The sequence below is a fragment of the Littorina saxatilis genome, unplaced genomic scaffold, assembly GCF_037325665.1.
Source record: "Littorina saxatilis isolate snail1 unplaced genomic scaffold, US_GU_Lsax_2.0 scaffold_1386, whole genome shotgun sequence".
NCBI lineage: Eukaryota > Metazoa > Mollusca > Gastropoda > Littorinimorpha > Littorinidae > Littorina > Littorina saxatilis.
In genome coordinates this window covers 1-14,485 of record NW_027129034.1, presented here as the reverse complement: position 1 = coordinate 14,485, position 14,485 = coordinate 1, and the positions used below count along the sequence as shown (strand labels likewise).

General features: G+C 42.1%; 1 protein-coding gene across 1 annotated transcript; it reads left to right on the top strand.

The window, feature by feature from the left end:
- The first annotated feature begins 338 nt into the window (after nucleotides 1-338).
- LOC138957317 (sulfotransferase 1A1-like) lies at nucleotides 339-9,940 on the top strand. The gene is made up of 2 exons (XM_070328450.1): nucleotides 339-1,226; nucleotides 7,719-9,940. The coding sequence occupies exon 2, from the start codon at nucleotides 7,752-7,754 to the stop codon at nucleotides 8,613-8,615; it is 864 nt and encodes a 287-aa protein (XP_070184551.1). The 5' UTR covers nucleotides 339-1,226; nucleotides 7,719-7,751; the 3' UTR covers nucleotides 8,616-9,940.
- The last annotated feature ends 4,545 nt before the right edge of the window (nucleotides 9,941-14,485 follow it).

The window sequence follows — 14,485 nt, the reverse complement described above, 5'->3', positions numbered from 1 at the left end:
GTTAGTTACTCATTTTCACGGGAAAATTACTAATTTTTAGTTTTGGCACTAGCAATCCGTCAGGAAGTGAGCCAAAACTAAAAATTAGTAATTAACAGGTGAAAGTTAGTAATCATACCGGGAAAATTAGTAATTTTCCCGGGAAAATTAGTAATAAACACGTGAAAATGGTAATTATCAAGGAAAAATTACTAATTTTCCCTTGATAATTACAATTCTGAGGTTTTGGCACTAGTAAGCCGTCATATAAAACCGTACAGGCCACAGCCAATGCAAACAGTACAGACAGTAACACGAGTAAGGCTTTACAATAAAAAAAAACCGAACTGTAAAGCTCTTATGTTTGTTGTCTGACTTTGACGGGGTTAAAAAGAGTGGCTACCTTCCTTTTTATCAGTCCTGATCAGTCTTCTTGTACAGGGCCTTCACAGCTTTATAAGAAGCATGCGGAAGCCAGCGCAGCACTTCAAAACACGTTGTGCTGAATCCTCGAAACTGGAAGTGGGCAATTTGGCCAATCTGTGAAGATCAGCGGAAAACAGAGTTTGTCTGCCACCGACATTCGCGACAGAAAAGAGCGTGCTTGCAGCGCTACCCTTTCTACAAGCGAAACTTAACCGCACTGAAACTCCAACGAAAGCGGACTCTAACCGTGAGAAATTGAACGACAAATACTCTTCGTATTTCAGCTCAGAGCTGCGGCTATCTAGGCCTCTCTGCGGTATAAAGTGAGGAGGCGAACCCAAGGTACAGGGGAACAGCGACAACAAAACTCCAACTGAGGTCGACTCTAAAACCGCTTTAAACGAAAGGACAAAATATCCTCTCCGGGTATCAGCTGCTAAAGTCATCCAAAGCCTTTCCGCGGCGTGCACTGAAAAGGGAAAACCAAAGATACAGGCTTGAAGGGCTAGGGGGAAACAGCGTGCGCGTGTTACGAGTGAGAAATTGGAGCAAAGAGCTATGTAGATAAACACTCTTTGCGTGGAGCATCCCTCAGGCTCACTCGTCAATAACTAAGGCAGAGAGACAAAACCCTGTGGCAAGGAAAAACCACAACTGTGCTTTAGAGTGCGGAGTGAAGTAGCGTACGAAGGCAGAGTCGCCAGCGGACCGAAGAAAAACTGAATAATTCATCAGCCAGTAGCGTGTATATAATTATAAGCTGTGGCCAGTCTACATTACTTCACTTCCTATTCAGCCGCCTGCTCCTGCACTAATACACGGTACGTAATGATTAAAGTGTTTAGGATTACCCTTTCCTTACTGCTGGGAATCACATACATTGCCGGGGCGGAACGCTTTTTGTCATTCAACGAACACTTTTGTACACTATTGAAGATTTAAACGCTTAATTAACATACACAGTTTTCAAAGCCCAGTGATGTATAACATACGGACAGCCTAACAGACAGACAGACAGACAGCCAGCCAGCAAACAGACAGACTGACAAAGAGACAGACAGACACTAGATGCATAGGCACGGAGAGACTCAGAGAGAGAGAGAGAGAGAGAGAGAGAGAGAGAGAGAGAGACAGACAGACAGACAGACAGACAGACAGACAGACAGACAGTCTGACTGACAGTCAGACCGACAGACAGAGGTAGAGGCAAATGAGAGACAGGGAGAGGGGTGAACAAAATCCCACAAGAACCCGCACACGGGCATTTTACTCCCTCCCTGGCAGAAAACTATACCAGCATGACAGAGCATGATCAATAGCTGGTCACTAATAAGACTTGGCGGCCGGACGCGAAGCTAATTTGTGAGGGCCGCTGTACTCAGTATCTTCTCTCATCCGCCTCCGTGTATCCGCTTCCTAGTAAACAGCTTCATAATATCCGCCGGGAGAGAGAGAGAGAGAGAGAGAGAGAGAGAGAGAGAGTGTGTGTGTGTCAGTCAGTGTGTGTGTGTGTGCGGTGTGTGCGTGTGTACGTGCGTGCGTGTGTGTGTGTGCTTCTTCTATCTCAGTGTAGTAATGGCGTCAGTTATACTATAGGGTTATGTGTTCAGTATCTGCTTTGAACCCCCATATATATATATATTATGTCAGTTTCCATGACTGAAAAGCGCATCATATTACCAGAATGGTGTTGTCAGTGTCTCTGTGTGTCTGAGTGTCTGCGTGTTCTCTCTTAACCTTTGCCGTGCTTCCTGGGTTCACCTGTACCCAGAGACACACTAAAATCATTGTAACTCTGGAACCATTAAAGGTATCGTTTTGAAATTTTAAGTATCTCTCACACACCTAATTTGCTCTCTGTCTGCAAATTTTTAGTGTGTACATGACAAAACATCAGAATTAATTGATTATGATAATTTACATAAACACTACCGATGGCGCGGGTTCACACATACCCATACTTTTAAAGAGTAGTAGTGATTGTAACTATCCCTCTACCGACGGCGCGGGTTCTGCTACACCCATAATTACCAAAGCGGCGGAACAGTGTCTGTCTGCCTGTTTGTCTCCAAGAGACTGTCTGTCTCTCTGTTTGTCTGTCCGTATCTCTCTGTCTGTTGTCGGTTGCTCTGTCTGTCTATCCGTCTATCTGACTGTCTGTCTATCTCACTGTCTGTCTCTGTCTCTCTCTGTCTCTCTCTCTGTCTGTCTCTCTCTCTGTCTCTGTCTCTCTCTCTGTCTCTGTCTCTTAGTCTCTCTCTCTGTCTCTCTTTCTTAGTCTCTCTCTCTCTTTCTTAGTCTCTCTCTCTCTCTCTTTCTTAGTCTCTCTCTCTCTTAGTCTCTCTCTCTCTCTTTCTTAGTCTCTCGCTCTCTCTCTTTCTTAGTCTCTCTCTCTCTTTCTTAGTCTCTCTCTTTCTTAGTCTCTCTCTCTCTCTCTTTCTTAGTCTCTCTCTCTCTCTTAGTCTCTCTCTCTTTCTTAGTCTCTCTCTCTCTCTCTTTCTTAGTCTCTCTCTCTTTCTTAGTCTCTCTTTCTCTCTCTCTTTCTTAGTCTCTCTCTCTGTCTTTCTTAGTCTCTCTCTCTCTTTTTTAGTCTCTCTCTCTCTCTCTCTTTCTTAGTCTCTCTCTCTCTTTCTTAGTCTCTCTCTCTCTTTCTTAGTCTCTCTCTCTCTAGCTCTTTTTTAGTCTCTCTCTCTTTCTTAGTCTCTCTCTCTCTCTTTCTTAGTCTCTCTCTCTCTCTCTCTTTCTTAGTCTCTCTCTCTCTCTCTTTCTTAGTCTCTCTCTCTCTCTTTCTTAGTCTCTCTCTCTCTCTTTCTTAGTCTCTCTCTCTCTTTCTTAGTCTCTCTCTCTCTCTTAGTCTCTCTCTCTCTCTTTCTTAGTCTCTCTCTCTCTCTTTCTTAGTCTCTCTCTCTCTTTCTTAGTCTCTCTCTCTCTCTCTCTTAGTCTCTCTTTCTTAGTCTCTCTGTCTCTCTCTCTTAGTCTCTCTCTCTTTCTTAGTCTCTCTTTCTCTCTCTTAGTCTCTCTCTCTCTCTTTCTTAGTCTCTCTCTCTCTTTTTTAGTCTCTCTCTCTCTCTCTCTTTCTTAGTCTCTCTCTCTCTCTCTTCGTCTCTCTCTCTCTCTCTTACTTAGTCTCTCTCTCTCTCTCTCTCTTAGTCTCTCTCTCTTTCTTAGTCTCTCTTTCTCTCTCTTAGTCTCTCTCTCTTTCTTAGTCTCTCTCTCTCTTTTTTAGTCTCTCTCTCTTAGTCTCTCTCTCTCTCTCTTTCTTAGTCTCTCTCTCTCTTTCTTAGTCTCTCTTTCTCTCTCTTTCTTAGTCTCTCTCTCTTTCTCTCTTTCTTAGTCTCTCTCTCTCTCTTTCTTTGTCTCTCTCTCTCTCTTTCTTAGTCTCTCTCTCTTTCTTAGTCTCCCTCTCTCTCTTTCTTAGTCTCTCTCTCTCTCTTTCTTAGTCTCTCTCTCTCTTTCTTAGTCTCTCTCTCTCTCTCTTAGTCTCTCTCTCTCTTTCTTAGTCTCTCTCTCTCTCTCTTTCTTAGTCTCTCTTTCTCTCTTTATTTGTCTCTCTCTCTCTTTATTTGTCTCTCTCTCTATCTTTCTTAGTCTCTCTCTCTATCTTTCTTAGTATCTCTCTCTCTCTCTCTTTCTTAGTCTCTCTCTCTCTCTTTCTTAGTCTCTCTCTCTCTTTCTTAGTCTCTCTCTCTTTCTTAGTCTCTCTCTCTCTCTCTTTCTTAGTCTCCCTCTCTCTCTTTCTTAGTCTCTCTCTCTCTCTTTCTTAGTCTCTCACTCTCTTTCTTAGACTCTCTCTCTCTTTCTTAGTCTCTCTCTCTCTTTCTTAGTCTCTCTCTCTCTTTCTTAGTCTCTCTCTTTCTTAGTCTCTCTCTCTCTCTCTTTCTTAGTCTCTCTCTCTCTCTCTCTCTCTCTCTCTCTTTCTTAGTCTCTCAGTCTCTCCCTCCCCCTCTCCCTCCCCCTCTCCCTCCCCTGCAAGAGGTCGGTGAAGGGAGAAACTCGATGCAACCACTGAAGTAGCGCTGTGGGTTTCCCTGAACCCACCCCGTCGTTAGAGAAATAAACGGTAAAAATTAACCCTCTTTCAAATGTATGGGTTCAGACAAACCCGCATCGTCGTTAGAGGAATAAACGGTAAAAACCCTCTTTGAAATGTATGGGTTCAGACAAACCCGCATCGTCGGGAGTGTGTAGTCAAAAGCGGCATCCGGCAAAGGTTAACTAGGCCTATCTGGTATAACGCTAGTTACGGCTCAGTATCTCTTGTGATAATACAATCACATTAAATCTTAATCCTTGTTAAATAAAGTTCAATTCTCTCTCCGAGTCAGTTTCACTTGTATTACGATGAATATTGGGCCAACTGCAGTTAATGCTCAGTGTATCTTATGGAAGCTGCTTGAAGGTCAGTTAGCTATGAGTGTGCTCTAAAGCGAACCTGTCTTGAACAAATACCATTCTGCGCAGTGTACACAATATAGGCAGTGTTCAAACAGAATGTCACATAGATTGCGGTCAGCGATACGCTATAAATAGCTCCACTGACCATGACGGACACGACTGAGGATTTGTCAGTTTATTGGTTGAAACTTAAAACAACGGGGTCTGAAGAGAAAGTCTTGTACTGCGGGCATGACAGGGTGGTTGGGAGGGGAGTGAGAGAGAGAGAGAGAGAGAGAGAGAGAGAGAGAGAGAGAGAGAGAGAGAGAGAGAGAGAGAGAGAGAGAGAGAGAGAGAGAGAGAGAGAGAGAGATTGACGAGCGAGAGTCTGTTGACTCTGATCTGAGTCACATTTATCGAAGATATATATAGGCTACCATTAAAAAAATGAGTGACAAAACTAAACTTGTCAGTGATATCCTCTACACCCACACACTGTTTCAACTGGGTTTCAGTCAGGCCTTTTCTACTTAGTCAAACACGGTGGCATTTTCCCTATATATTAAGCAAATTTGTATAAGATAATAGCAACTGTCTCATGATGACACTAATGCGTGCTTACTGGCTATTCTGGAAAAGTGTGAGAAACATGTTACATCCAAAATTTCACCCATGAGAAACAGGTTAAATACACAGCTGAAATGTCTACTCGGTTAGGCAATAAGACATAAGACATAAGATCATGTATTGTCCACACAATTAATGACAATGGATGGAAAAGTGTGGTTCATCTGCACTTAAAACAACCAAAACAACATATGACAACAACCTTAAAAAACAAAAATAAGAACAATAAAATATAAGTGGTAAGAACACCCAAAGTACCGTACTCCAGACAGGCACGTCCACCACATCCATACTGCACACACACACACACACACACACACACACACACACACACACACTCGCACGCACACTCTCGCGCACATGAGTTGCGCAAATAGATACATAATAGACAAAGATTGACAGGTCTGCATTTACGAGTGTTCTTTTCATTGCTTGAAATATTGTTGCATTTAGTTTGCTTGGACAGCGAGAAGGATCCATTTCAACGTCTAATTATATATCATAATAGGATGGTGCTTGAAACTATGAGCAAACATCCTAAACAAATTGACTGCTATATAATACCGTTCCAAAATCAAGAGTCCAAAAAAAGGAAAGTTGGTTTAGGAAACGTGTACATTTGTATACAATTGTATGTTCATCCAGTACAAAGATCATTAGGCCCAAAAAAAGGTCTGTTTACGGTAACATAGGCCAAAAAAATAGGGTCGGTAGGTCGGGATTTTTTTTTTCCCCAAAAAACCATATTTTTACGTTATTTTGCAAAAAAAACAAAAGATTTTTTTTTTCTCCCCCAAATGCCAAAAAAAAGTCTAGGGTCGCGCGAAAAAAATAGGGTCGGTCGGGTTACCGTAAACAGACTATTTTTTGGGGGGCCTTATATCGACGTGCTCGTGAATGGTCCTTTTTTCTACAATCAAACGTTCCATAAAACAACGGCAACCGTCTTTCTTGGGTTTTTTAATTGATTTTTGTTGGTGTTTTGTTGTTTGGTTGTTGTTGTTGCTTTGTTTGTTTGTTGTTGTTGCTTTGTTTGTTTATGAGCAGACATCTTTTGAACGCCCCCAAAAGTAATTGTTTGGACATAAAATCCTTCCTTGTTATTAGAAGAATGCTAGGGTTTGATTCACTTTGTGCTGACACATGTAACAGACACATGTGTATGTCTGCACAATCGTGTCAGCAAAAACTGTCTACAGTGCACAATAATTGATTTATAGCATGAGTCTATGTGGCAGGATATCGATGTTCTTGTCCCATGTCAGTACCAGCTGGACAGGTCTGTGGTGATTTGTGTAACTCTTTGTGCAAGGAGGACAAAGTGTACCTGTAACCTGTGAACATTCTATAAGGACGAAAAGTATCTTGAACCTGTAAACATTCTATCCATCTTTGTCAAAAGACACCGGTTTTGGTGCTTTTTATATTTAGTCAAGTTTTGACTAAATATTTTAACATCGAGGGGGAATCGAAACGAGGGTCGTGGTGTATGTGTGTGTGTATGTGTGTGTGTGTGTGCGTGCGTGCGTGTAGAGCGATTCAGACCAAACTACTGGACCGATCTTTATGAAATTTGACATGAGAGTTCCTGGGATTGATATCCCCATACATTTTTTTCATTTTTTTGATAAATGTCTTTGATGACGTCATATCCGGCTTTTCGTGAAAGTTAAGGCGGCACTGTCACGCCCTCATTTTTCAACCAAATTGGTTGAAATTTTGGTCAAGTAATCTTCGACGAAGCCCGGGATTCGGTATTGCATTTCAGCTTGGTGGCTTAAAAATTAATTAATGACTTTGGTCATTAAAAATCTGAAAATTGTAAAAAAAAATAAAAATTTATAAAACGATCCAAATTTACGTTTATCTTATTCTCCATCATTTGCTGATTCCAAAAACATATAAATATGTTATATTCGGATTAAAAACAAGCTCTGAAAATTAAATATATAAAAATTATTATCAAAATTAAATTGTCCAAATCAATTTAAAAACACTTTCATCTTATTCCTGGTCGGTTCCTGATTCCAAAAACATATAGATATGATATGTTTGGATTCAAAACACGCTCAGAAAGTTAAAACAAAGAGAGGTACAGAAAAGCGTGCTATCCTTCTTAGCGCAACTACTACCCCGCTCTTCTTGTCAATTTCACTGCCTTTGCCATGAGCGGTGGACTGACGATGCTACGAGTATACGGTCTTGCTGAGAAATGGCAGCTACTTGACTAAATATTGTATTTTCGCCTTACGCGACTTGTTTCTCATTCACAACGAACCATCTAAACCTCGTTAAATTCACTTTGTCCACAGAATCACAAGCACACCACCCTCCGTACGTCCGCGATGCCGCTGCTTCAACTGCCCGACGCCGGCGGCAAGACACTGCTGGTGGTACAGTACGGTGACGAGGGTTACCTGGGGCCCCCCGACATCCCCCAGGAGCAGCTGGAGGACATCCACAACATCGAGATCCGCGACGATGACGTCATCCTGTGCTCCTACCCCAAGTCAGGCTGCCATTGGCTGTGGGAGATGACCCGGATGTTGCGCGCGGGAACGGCTGAGGTGGGGGTGGTGGAGAAGGAGAAGTATATGATGGAGTACACGCCGCAGAAGGAGCTCCCTTCACCCAGAACCCTCAACACCCACCTCTTCCTTCGCCAGCTGCCCAAGAAGATCCAGGACGGCAAGGTCAAGCTGCTCTTCGTCTACAGGAACCCCAAGGACGTGGCCGTGTCCTTCTACAACCACCACGTCAAGTTCCCCGAGTACGAGTACCAAGGCAGCTTCCACGATTACCTCCCCGCCCTCTTCCTCAAGGGCAAGGTCGACTTCGGAGGCATCTTCGAATACACGAGGGACTGGGAGGCTGTGTTCGACTCCAGACCAGACCTGGATGTCTTCACCGTGTCGTACGAACAGCTCCAATCTGATACCTTCAGCAAAGCCAAAGAGCTGGCCAAATTCCTGGGGTCCACAGCAGACGATGACACGATTCTTGAGATCGTCAACAAGTGTTCGTTCGGAAGCATGCGCGAGAGGAAGGGCAAAGAGTGGATAGCGCAGTACGGCGAGGCTGTCATGTATAGGAAGGGCAAGGTTGGGGATTGGAAAACCTGGTTCACCGTGGCAGAGAGCGAGATGATGGACTCTATATGTGAGAAGGAAATGAAGGGATCCAAGTTCAAGTTCCAGTATACGTTGTAGGTGAAAGAAGGCGTGTGCTGCGCTGGTTTGCTGGTCATGTAAACTGAATTAATTAAAAAAAAGAGTTCCCCTGTAAAATCTGAAATCAGAAGTGTAACGGGGTGCACCTCCTTGCAAGGAGGCTAAACCCTTATACGTCGACATCATGCAGTCATGTTAAACAAAAAGTCGACGAATAGCATACATAATTATTAGCAGCACAGGTACAAGGCTCTCTATCGCTCGTAGCGTAGTGAAAATGTCCTGCTAGGCACAGAAGTAGCGAGTCCATGTAGACACGATCTCTGTGCCTGTGGTATCAGCCTGTTTCTGTGTTTGTGTCTTAGACCTTGATTGACAACAAGAGTGACAAAGAGTACGCAAAATTACTTCGTAAATAGTTCTGTTCCTACCAATTTTTTCATTCACTTATTGTATGTGACTAAACAGAAGATGTTCTTATCCCATGTTAAAGCCAGGGCCGATCTGTGGTAATGTGCACAATCGTTTACAGAGAAAGGACATTATGTATATATCTAAAATCAGCATTTATAGTCCACCAACGAGAATTCCAAGTACCAAAAGCCTTGCCGGTGTAACACGAGAAAATTACTCCCACGAGAATTTTACTACGGAGTAAAAAAAAATAATTACGAAAATGTTACTCCCTTTAAGAAAAAATCACTCCCCCATTACACGAGAAAAGTACTCCCCACGACAGGTGAGTTCCGAGTAAACATTTCGTACAAAAATGTTACTCCCCTGACGAATAAATAACGAATAAATTACTTCACCCTTACACGAGCAATTTAACTTCCCATGCCAGGTGTACGAAATGTTTACTCCCTTGTCCCCTGTTAGTCTTGGTGGTGGAAGGGGTGGAGGGAGGGTAGCGCGACATTCGTTTGCGTGAGATCACATATTGGCATTATCCCTACGCCCGCATCCCATTTTTGCGTACGAGATTTTTACTAGAAGTAAATAAAATGGGGAGTAAAAATTTCGTGGAGGGAGTAATTTGTTCGTGCCTTGGGGAGTTCTTTTCTCGTACGAAAAGTGTACTCGGAGTAAGAATTTCGGACGAAATTTTTTACTCCGGAGTAAGTTTTTCGTGGAGTAAAAATGTCGTGTTACACCGGCGAACTGTGGGGGTGGGATTGAATGGACTAGTCTGCGGCCCTGTGAATAATGCGCCTTCCTTATTGCTTCATTGCACATAAGACGCAAATGTATTTGGAAAAGCGTAAATTCGATTATAATTATGTCACGTAAAGAGACTATGTATTGCTTCATTATGTGCATTCTTGACTACTTTTTTTACTCGGAGAATAAATGGGCATAAAAGAGTCGGTGTCTGTGTGTGTGTGTGTGTGTGTGTGTGTGTGTGTGTGTGTGTGTGTGTGTGTGTGTGTGTGTGTGTGTGTGCGTGTGTGTGTGTGTGTGTGTGTGTGTGTGTGTGTGTGTGTGTGTTTGAAGTCAGTCAGAAAGTGTGTTTTTTCAGAATCAGAAGTCAGAGTGACAGACAGACAGACAGACAGACAGACAGAGGCAGAGACAGAGGAACACAGAGAGAGAAAAAGACGCAGACAGAGGAAGGACCCAGGTGACAGTGTCCTTGCTTCTTCATGTAGTAAATGTTCATAATGCTATACAGTCTGAACGTATAATACCTGTATACCCTGACCCTGACCTAGTCACGTTCTGACCACAAGAAACATTATTATGAAGCGACGAACGATCTCTGCGCCTGTGCCTCAGCCTATTTCTGTGTCAGAACCATGGCTATTTCAGTTCAGCAAGATGAAGATAAATCAAGACGACCATTTTAGCCACACATATGCCGATTTTGGAATATAGTTAAAGTCTAAATAAACTGGCTTGACAACAAAAACGTGGTATGTGTCTTAAAGGCACAGTGGGCCTCCCGTAAGCCATCACAGAGCTCCCCGAGCGTCTAGTTACAGTACAAGCATACTTCCATTTGAACGCTCACCGAACGGGAACATCCTGGCTGCTTTCTGTCGAGCGTGAGAAATTTCCAAAAAATTTATTTTCGTGGACTTGCTCCTCTACAACAATGGCGCCTCGTTTTGGTGCTAGACGGCTGTTATGAATATTCAATACCGGAAATCACGCCCGGACAGTAAACCTCCCGTAAACCATCACAGATACTGCCAGGCTTTTACACACAGAACAAACACCCTTCCATTTGAACGCTCACCAAACGGGAACATCCTAGGTGCCCTACGTAAAGAGCGAGCAATTTTTAAAGAATTAATTTTGCAGATTGTCTCGAACACTTTTTGGACCCATCCTGAACTCAGGTCAAAAATGAGTTACTTCCCTTCGGGTCTCATTCTATCGATGCAAACTGGCCTTAGCCGTGGATCGATGATTATCAGAATGTTTTTGGACCGTGGTGCGTTTTTGCGCTAGACCTAACTTTTAAAATCTAAATAATAAATTGACAGCTTGTTACACAAACATTCTTACAAAAGAATTCTTTTTTCATCAAGACAAGATCAGTACAATTCGAAGTTGTGAAAGTTTGAAAAAAGAAAAGCCCGGAAGCAGGGTCACGCAAGGGTCGTAGCAGACGACGGTTTATGCATATCGCCGTTCCTCTCAACAGTCAAACGCCATCGCTGGAGTTCTTGTGAACCACAGCCGTTTGTTTCGTGCATAAAAACGTGCTATTGTCGATAATACGGAGATTTAAGAAACGAAACGTTGGGACGTTTCGTTTTGAAGTTGTGGTAAACGTCATTATTTCGGGGGTCTCTCGCTGGAAAGGTGAAGGTCAACTGAAACGGAACGTGGAACGTCAAAACGCAGTCACGTTTTCCACCCCCAAAAAACGAACAATATTTCGTCAACTTTTGTGAGTATTTTTGCACACTAACAGTTTTATTTGTTGGCCATTTTATGCATTGCGAGATTCATCAACCCTTTCACAGTCTTTCAGCGCTGAGAATGTGTTCATTGGAGGTAGACAACTGTTGTGAACTGAAATATTTTGAAGGGTGCTGATCCTGGTACATTTATCCAACTTCATGGTGAGAAAGCAAATGGCGAAGCAGAAGTAGGTCATCGCATCGAATTTTTATTCTGGCTTCGTATGTGATCAGGTGCATGAATTGAAAAATGTGAAGCTCTTGTGCGTGCAATGCGAGTATGTCAATCCTTTATTGACTCGTGGAGTTGAAATTGTGCCATGCCCAGTCAGCGGATCATATCCTGCCATGCCCGGCCTTTCATTCCGAAACGAAACGTGAATACATCTAAATCTTGTCTGCGGCCTATGCCGTCTCGTTACACGTTCCGTTTCGCGGGGTGACTCATTCACCAAACGAAACGAGCTGCAAAACGAAACGTGCTGTTTCTTAAATCTCCGTACTCTCACATCGAGTAACTGACGACTACATTGTGAAAAAGGGAAACTGGATCACACGGGTTCACGATGGCTCAGGGGTAAGATAAACCACGCAAAAATAAATTCTTTGAAAATTGTTAGCTCTTTACGGAGGGCACCTAGGATATTCTCAATCGGTGAGTGTTTAAATGAAAGGGTGTTTGTACTGTGTGTAAAAGCCTGACCGTATCTGTGATGGTTTACAGGAGGCTTACTGTGCCTTTAAGTGGGGAGTTATATTTCTGTACTTGGAGAATATTTTTAACGCACCAAACCGCAAACATAACGACCCCACAAATCCCAAGGCCTGGCATATCTATGTCTATCAGTATATGCGGCATGTACGATATGTATAGGTTCTTGGTAATAAATAATAATTGTCTATCAGTATCTGCATGGACGATATGTATCGGTCCTTTTTAATAAATAATAAATTATGTCTAAAGTTAGCTCCCTATTTGCCCTGACAGTTGATCGTTGTGCACCAAAAACGGCACGTGGGTAATGATTATAAAAATGTATTCCAGGCTGTCTGGGTCTTTTCTGAACGAGACAGACAGAGAGACAGATACAGAGAGACAGAGAGAGACAGAGACAGAGAGACAGATCTATACAGAGACAGAGAGACAGAGACAAAGAGACAGAGATACAGGGAAAGGACAAACAAATCTTAAATAAAAAAGAAATGTTTAGAAGCAGCTAAAATTGACAAGGAAAATTAATGGTCTTAGCTCACGAACTTGACTTTACAATCAGTCGACTGCACTTGCTGTATTCACATATATGCGCAAGAAAATAAACTCGAACAGTCCTATTATTCCGGACAAAAAAACCCGATAAGGTCAGTGATCAAATGAGTCAATGTGTCTACAAGTCACTTCAATACGCGCCTCGTTCAATTTAGTTCAATATAGAGTCTTCAATAGAGATTTCAATAGAGTCTTCTATGCAAGTCACTCCAGTGCCTGTTCAGTATCGTTCGATATAGTCTTCTATTATTTACACACCAAGTAGAAGCGAAAGACATGATAATAAAAGGCGGTGGTCGTACAAACAGAAGCAACCACTGAAGTGATGTTGTAGCAGAGAAACAGGTCACTGACCGATCTTACTGGATGACTTATCTTGTGCTGAGGCCATTTCTGGCAATGAAATTAATCTGGAACCTTCTGGAACGACCTACGGGTTTAAAGAAGCTGTCTTACCTCACGTTAACATATAGATGGAAAGAATGAAAGGAAGAAAGATAGAAAGAAATAAAGACAGACAGAGAGAAAGACAAACAGAGGAAAAAACAAGTCGCGTAAGGCGAAATTACTACATTTAGTCAAGCTGTGGAACTCACAGAATGAAACTGAACGCACTGCATTTTTTCACAATGACCGTAGTCCGCCGCTTGCGCAAAACGGAGTGAAACTGACGAGCCTGTTCAGCGCGGTAGAGGTTTCGCTGTGCTGCATAGCACGCTTTTCTGTACCTCTCTTCGTTTTAACTTTCTGAGCGTGTTTTTACTCCAAACATATCATATCTATATGTTTTTGGAATCAGAAACCGACAAGGAATAAGATGAAATTGTTTTTAAATCGATTTCGGAAATTTAATTTTGATCATACATTTTAATTTTCAGAGCTTGTCTTTAATCCAAATATAACATATTTATATGTTTTTGGAATCAGAAAATGATGTAGAATAAGATGAACGTAAATTTGGATCGTTTTATATAAAAAAAACTTATTACAATTTTCAGATTTTTAATGACCAAAGTCATTAATTAATTTTTAAGCCACCAAGCTGAAATGCAATACTGAAGTCCGGCCTTCGTCGAAGATTGCTTTACAAAAATTTCAATTAATTTGATTGAAAAATGAGGGTGTGACAGTGCCGCCTCAACTTTTACAAAAAGCCGGATATGACGTCATCAAAAGTATTTATCGAAAAAATGAGAAAACAAATCCGGCGATATCATTCCCAGGAACTCTCATGTCAAATTTCGTAAAGATCAGTCCAGTAGTTTGGTCTGAATCGCTCTACACACACACACACGCACAGACACACACACACACATACACCACGACCCTCGTCTCGATTCCCCCTCTATGTTAAAACATTTAGTCAAAACTTGACTACATGTAAAAAGGAAAATAAAAGAAAGGAAGAATGAAAGAAGAAAGAAAGACAGACAAAAGAATACACCAAATAACAAAAAACACAACAACAAAACACAACAAAACCCCAACACAAACAAACACAGGGAACAATACGACAAGCATAAGGATCACATACGAAAAGCGAAATCCAGAAACAACAACAACAACAACAACAACAACAACAACAAACAAACAAACAAAACTGTTGTGCGATTTTGGCCACCAACTGCAAGGGATGTGTAACTACCTAACAAATGTTACATCCTAGATTTGTGTTCGAACTCACGCTGGAACATGACCACAAACTATTCATATCGACTCGATGGTTTTTT

Bases quoted from the DNA above. Each gene is read 5' to 3' on its own strand.
- LOC138957317 (XM_070328450.1), top strand. From the start codon at position 7,752: ATGCCGCTGCTTCAACTGCCCGACGCCGGCGGCAAGACACTGCTGGTG.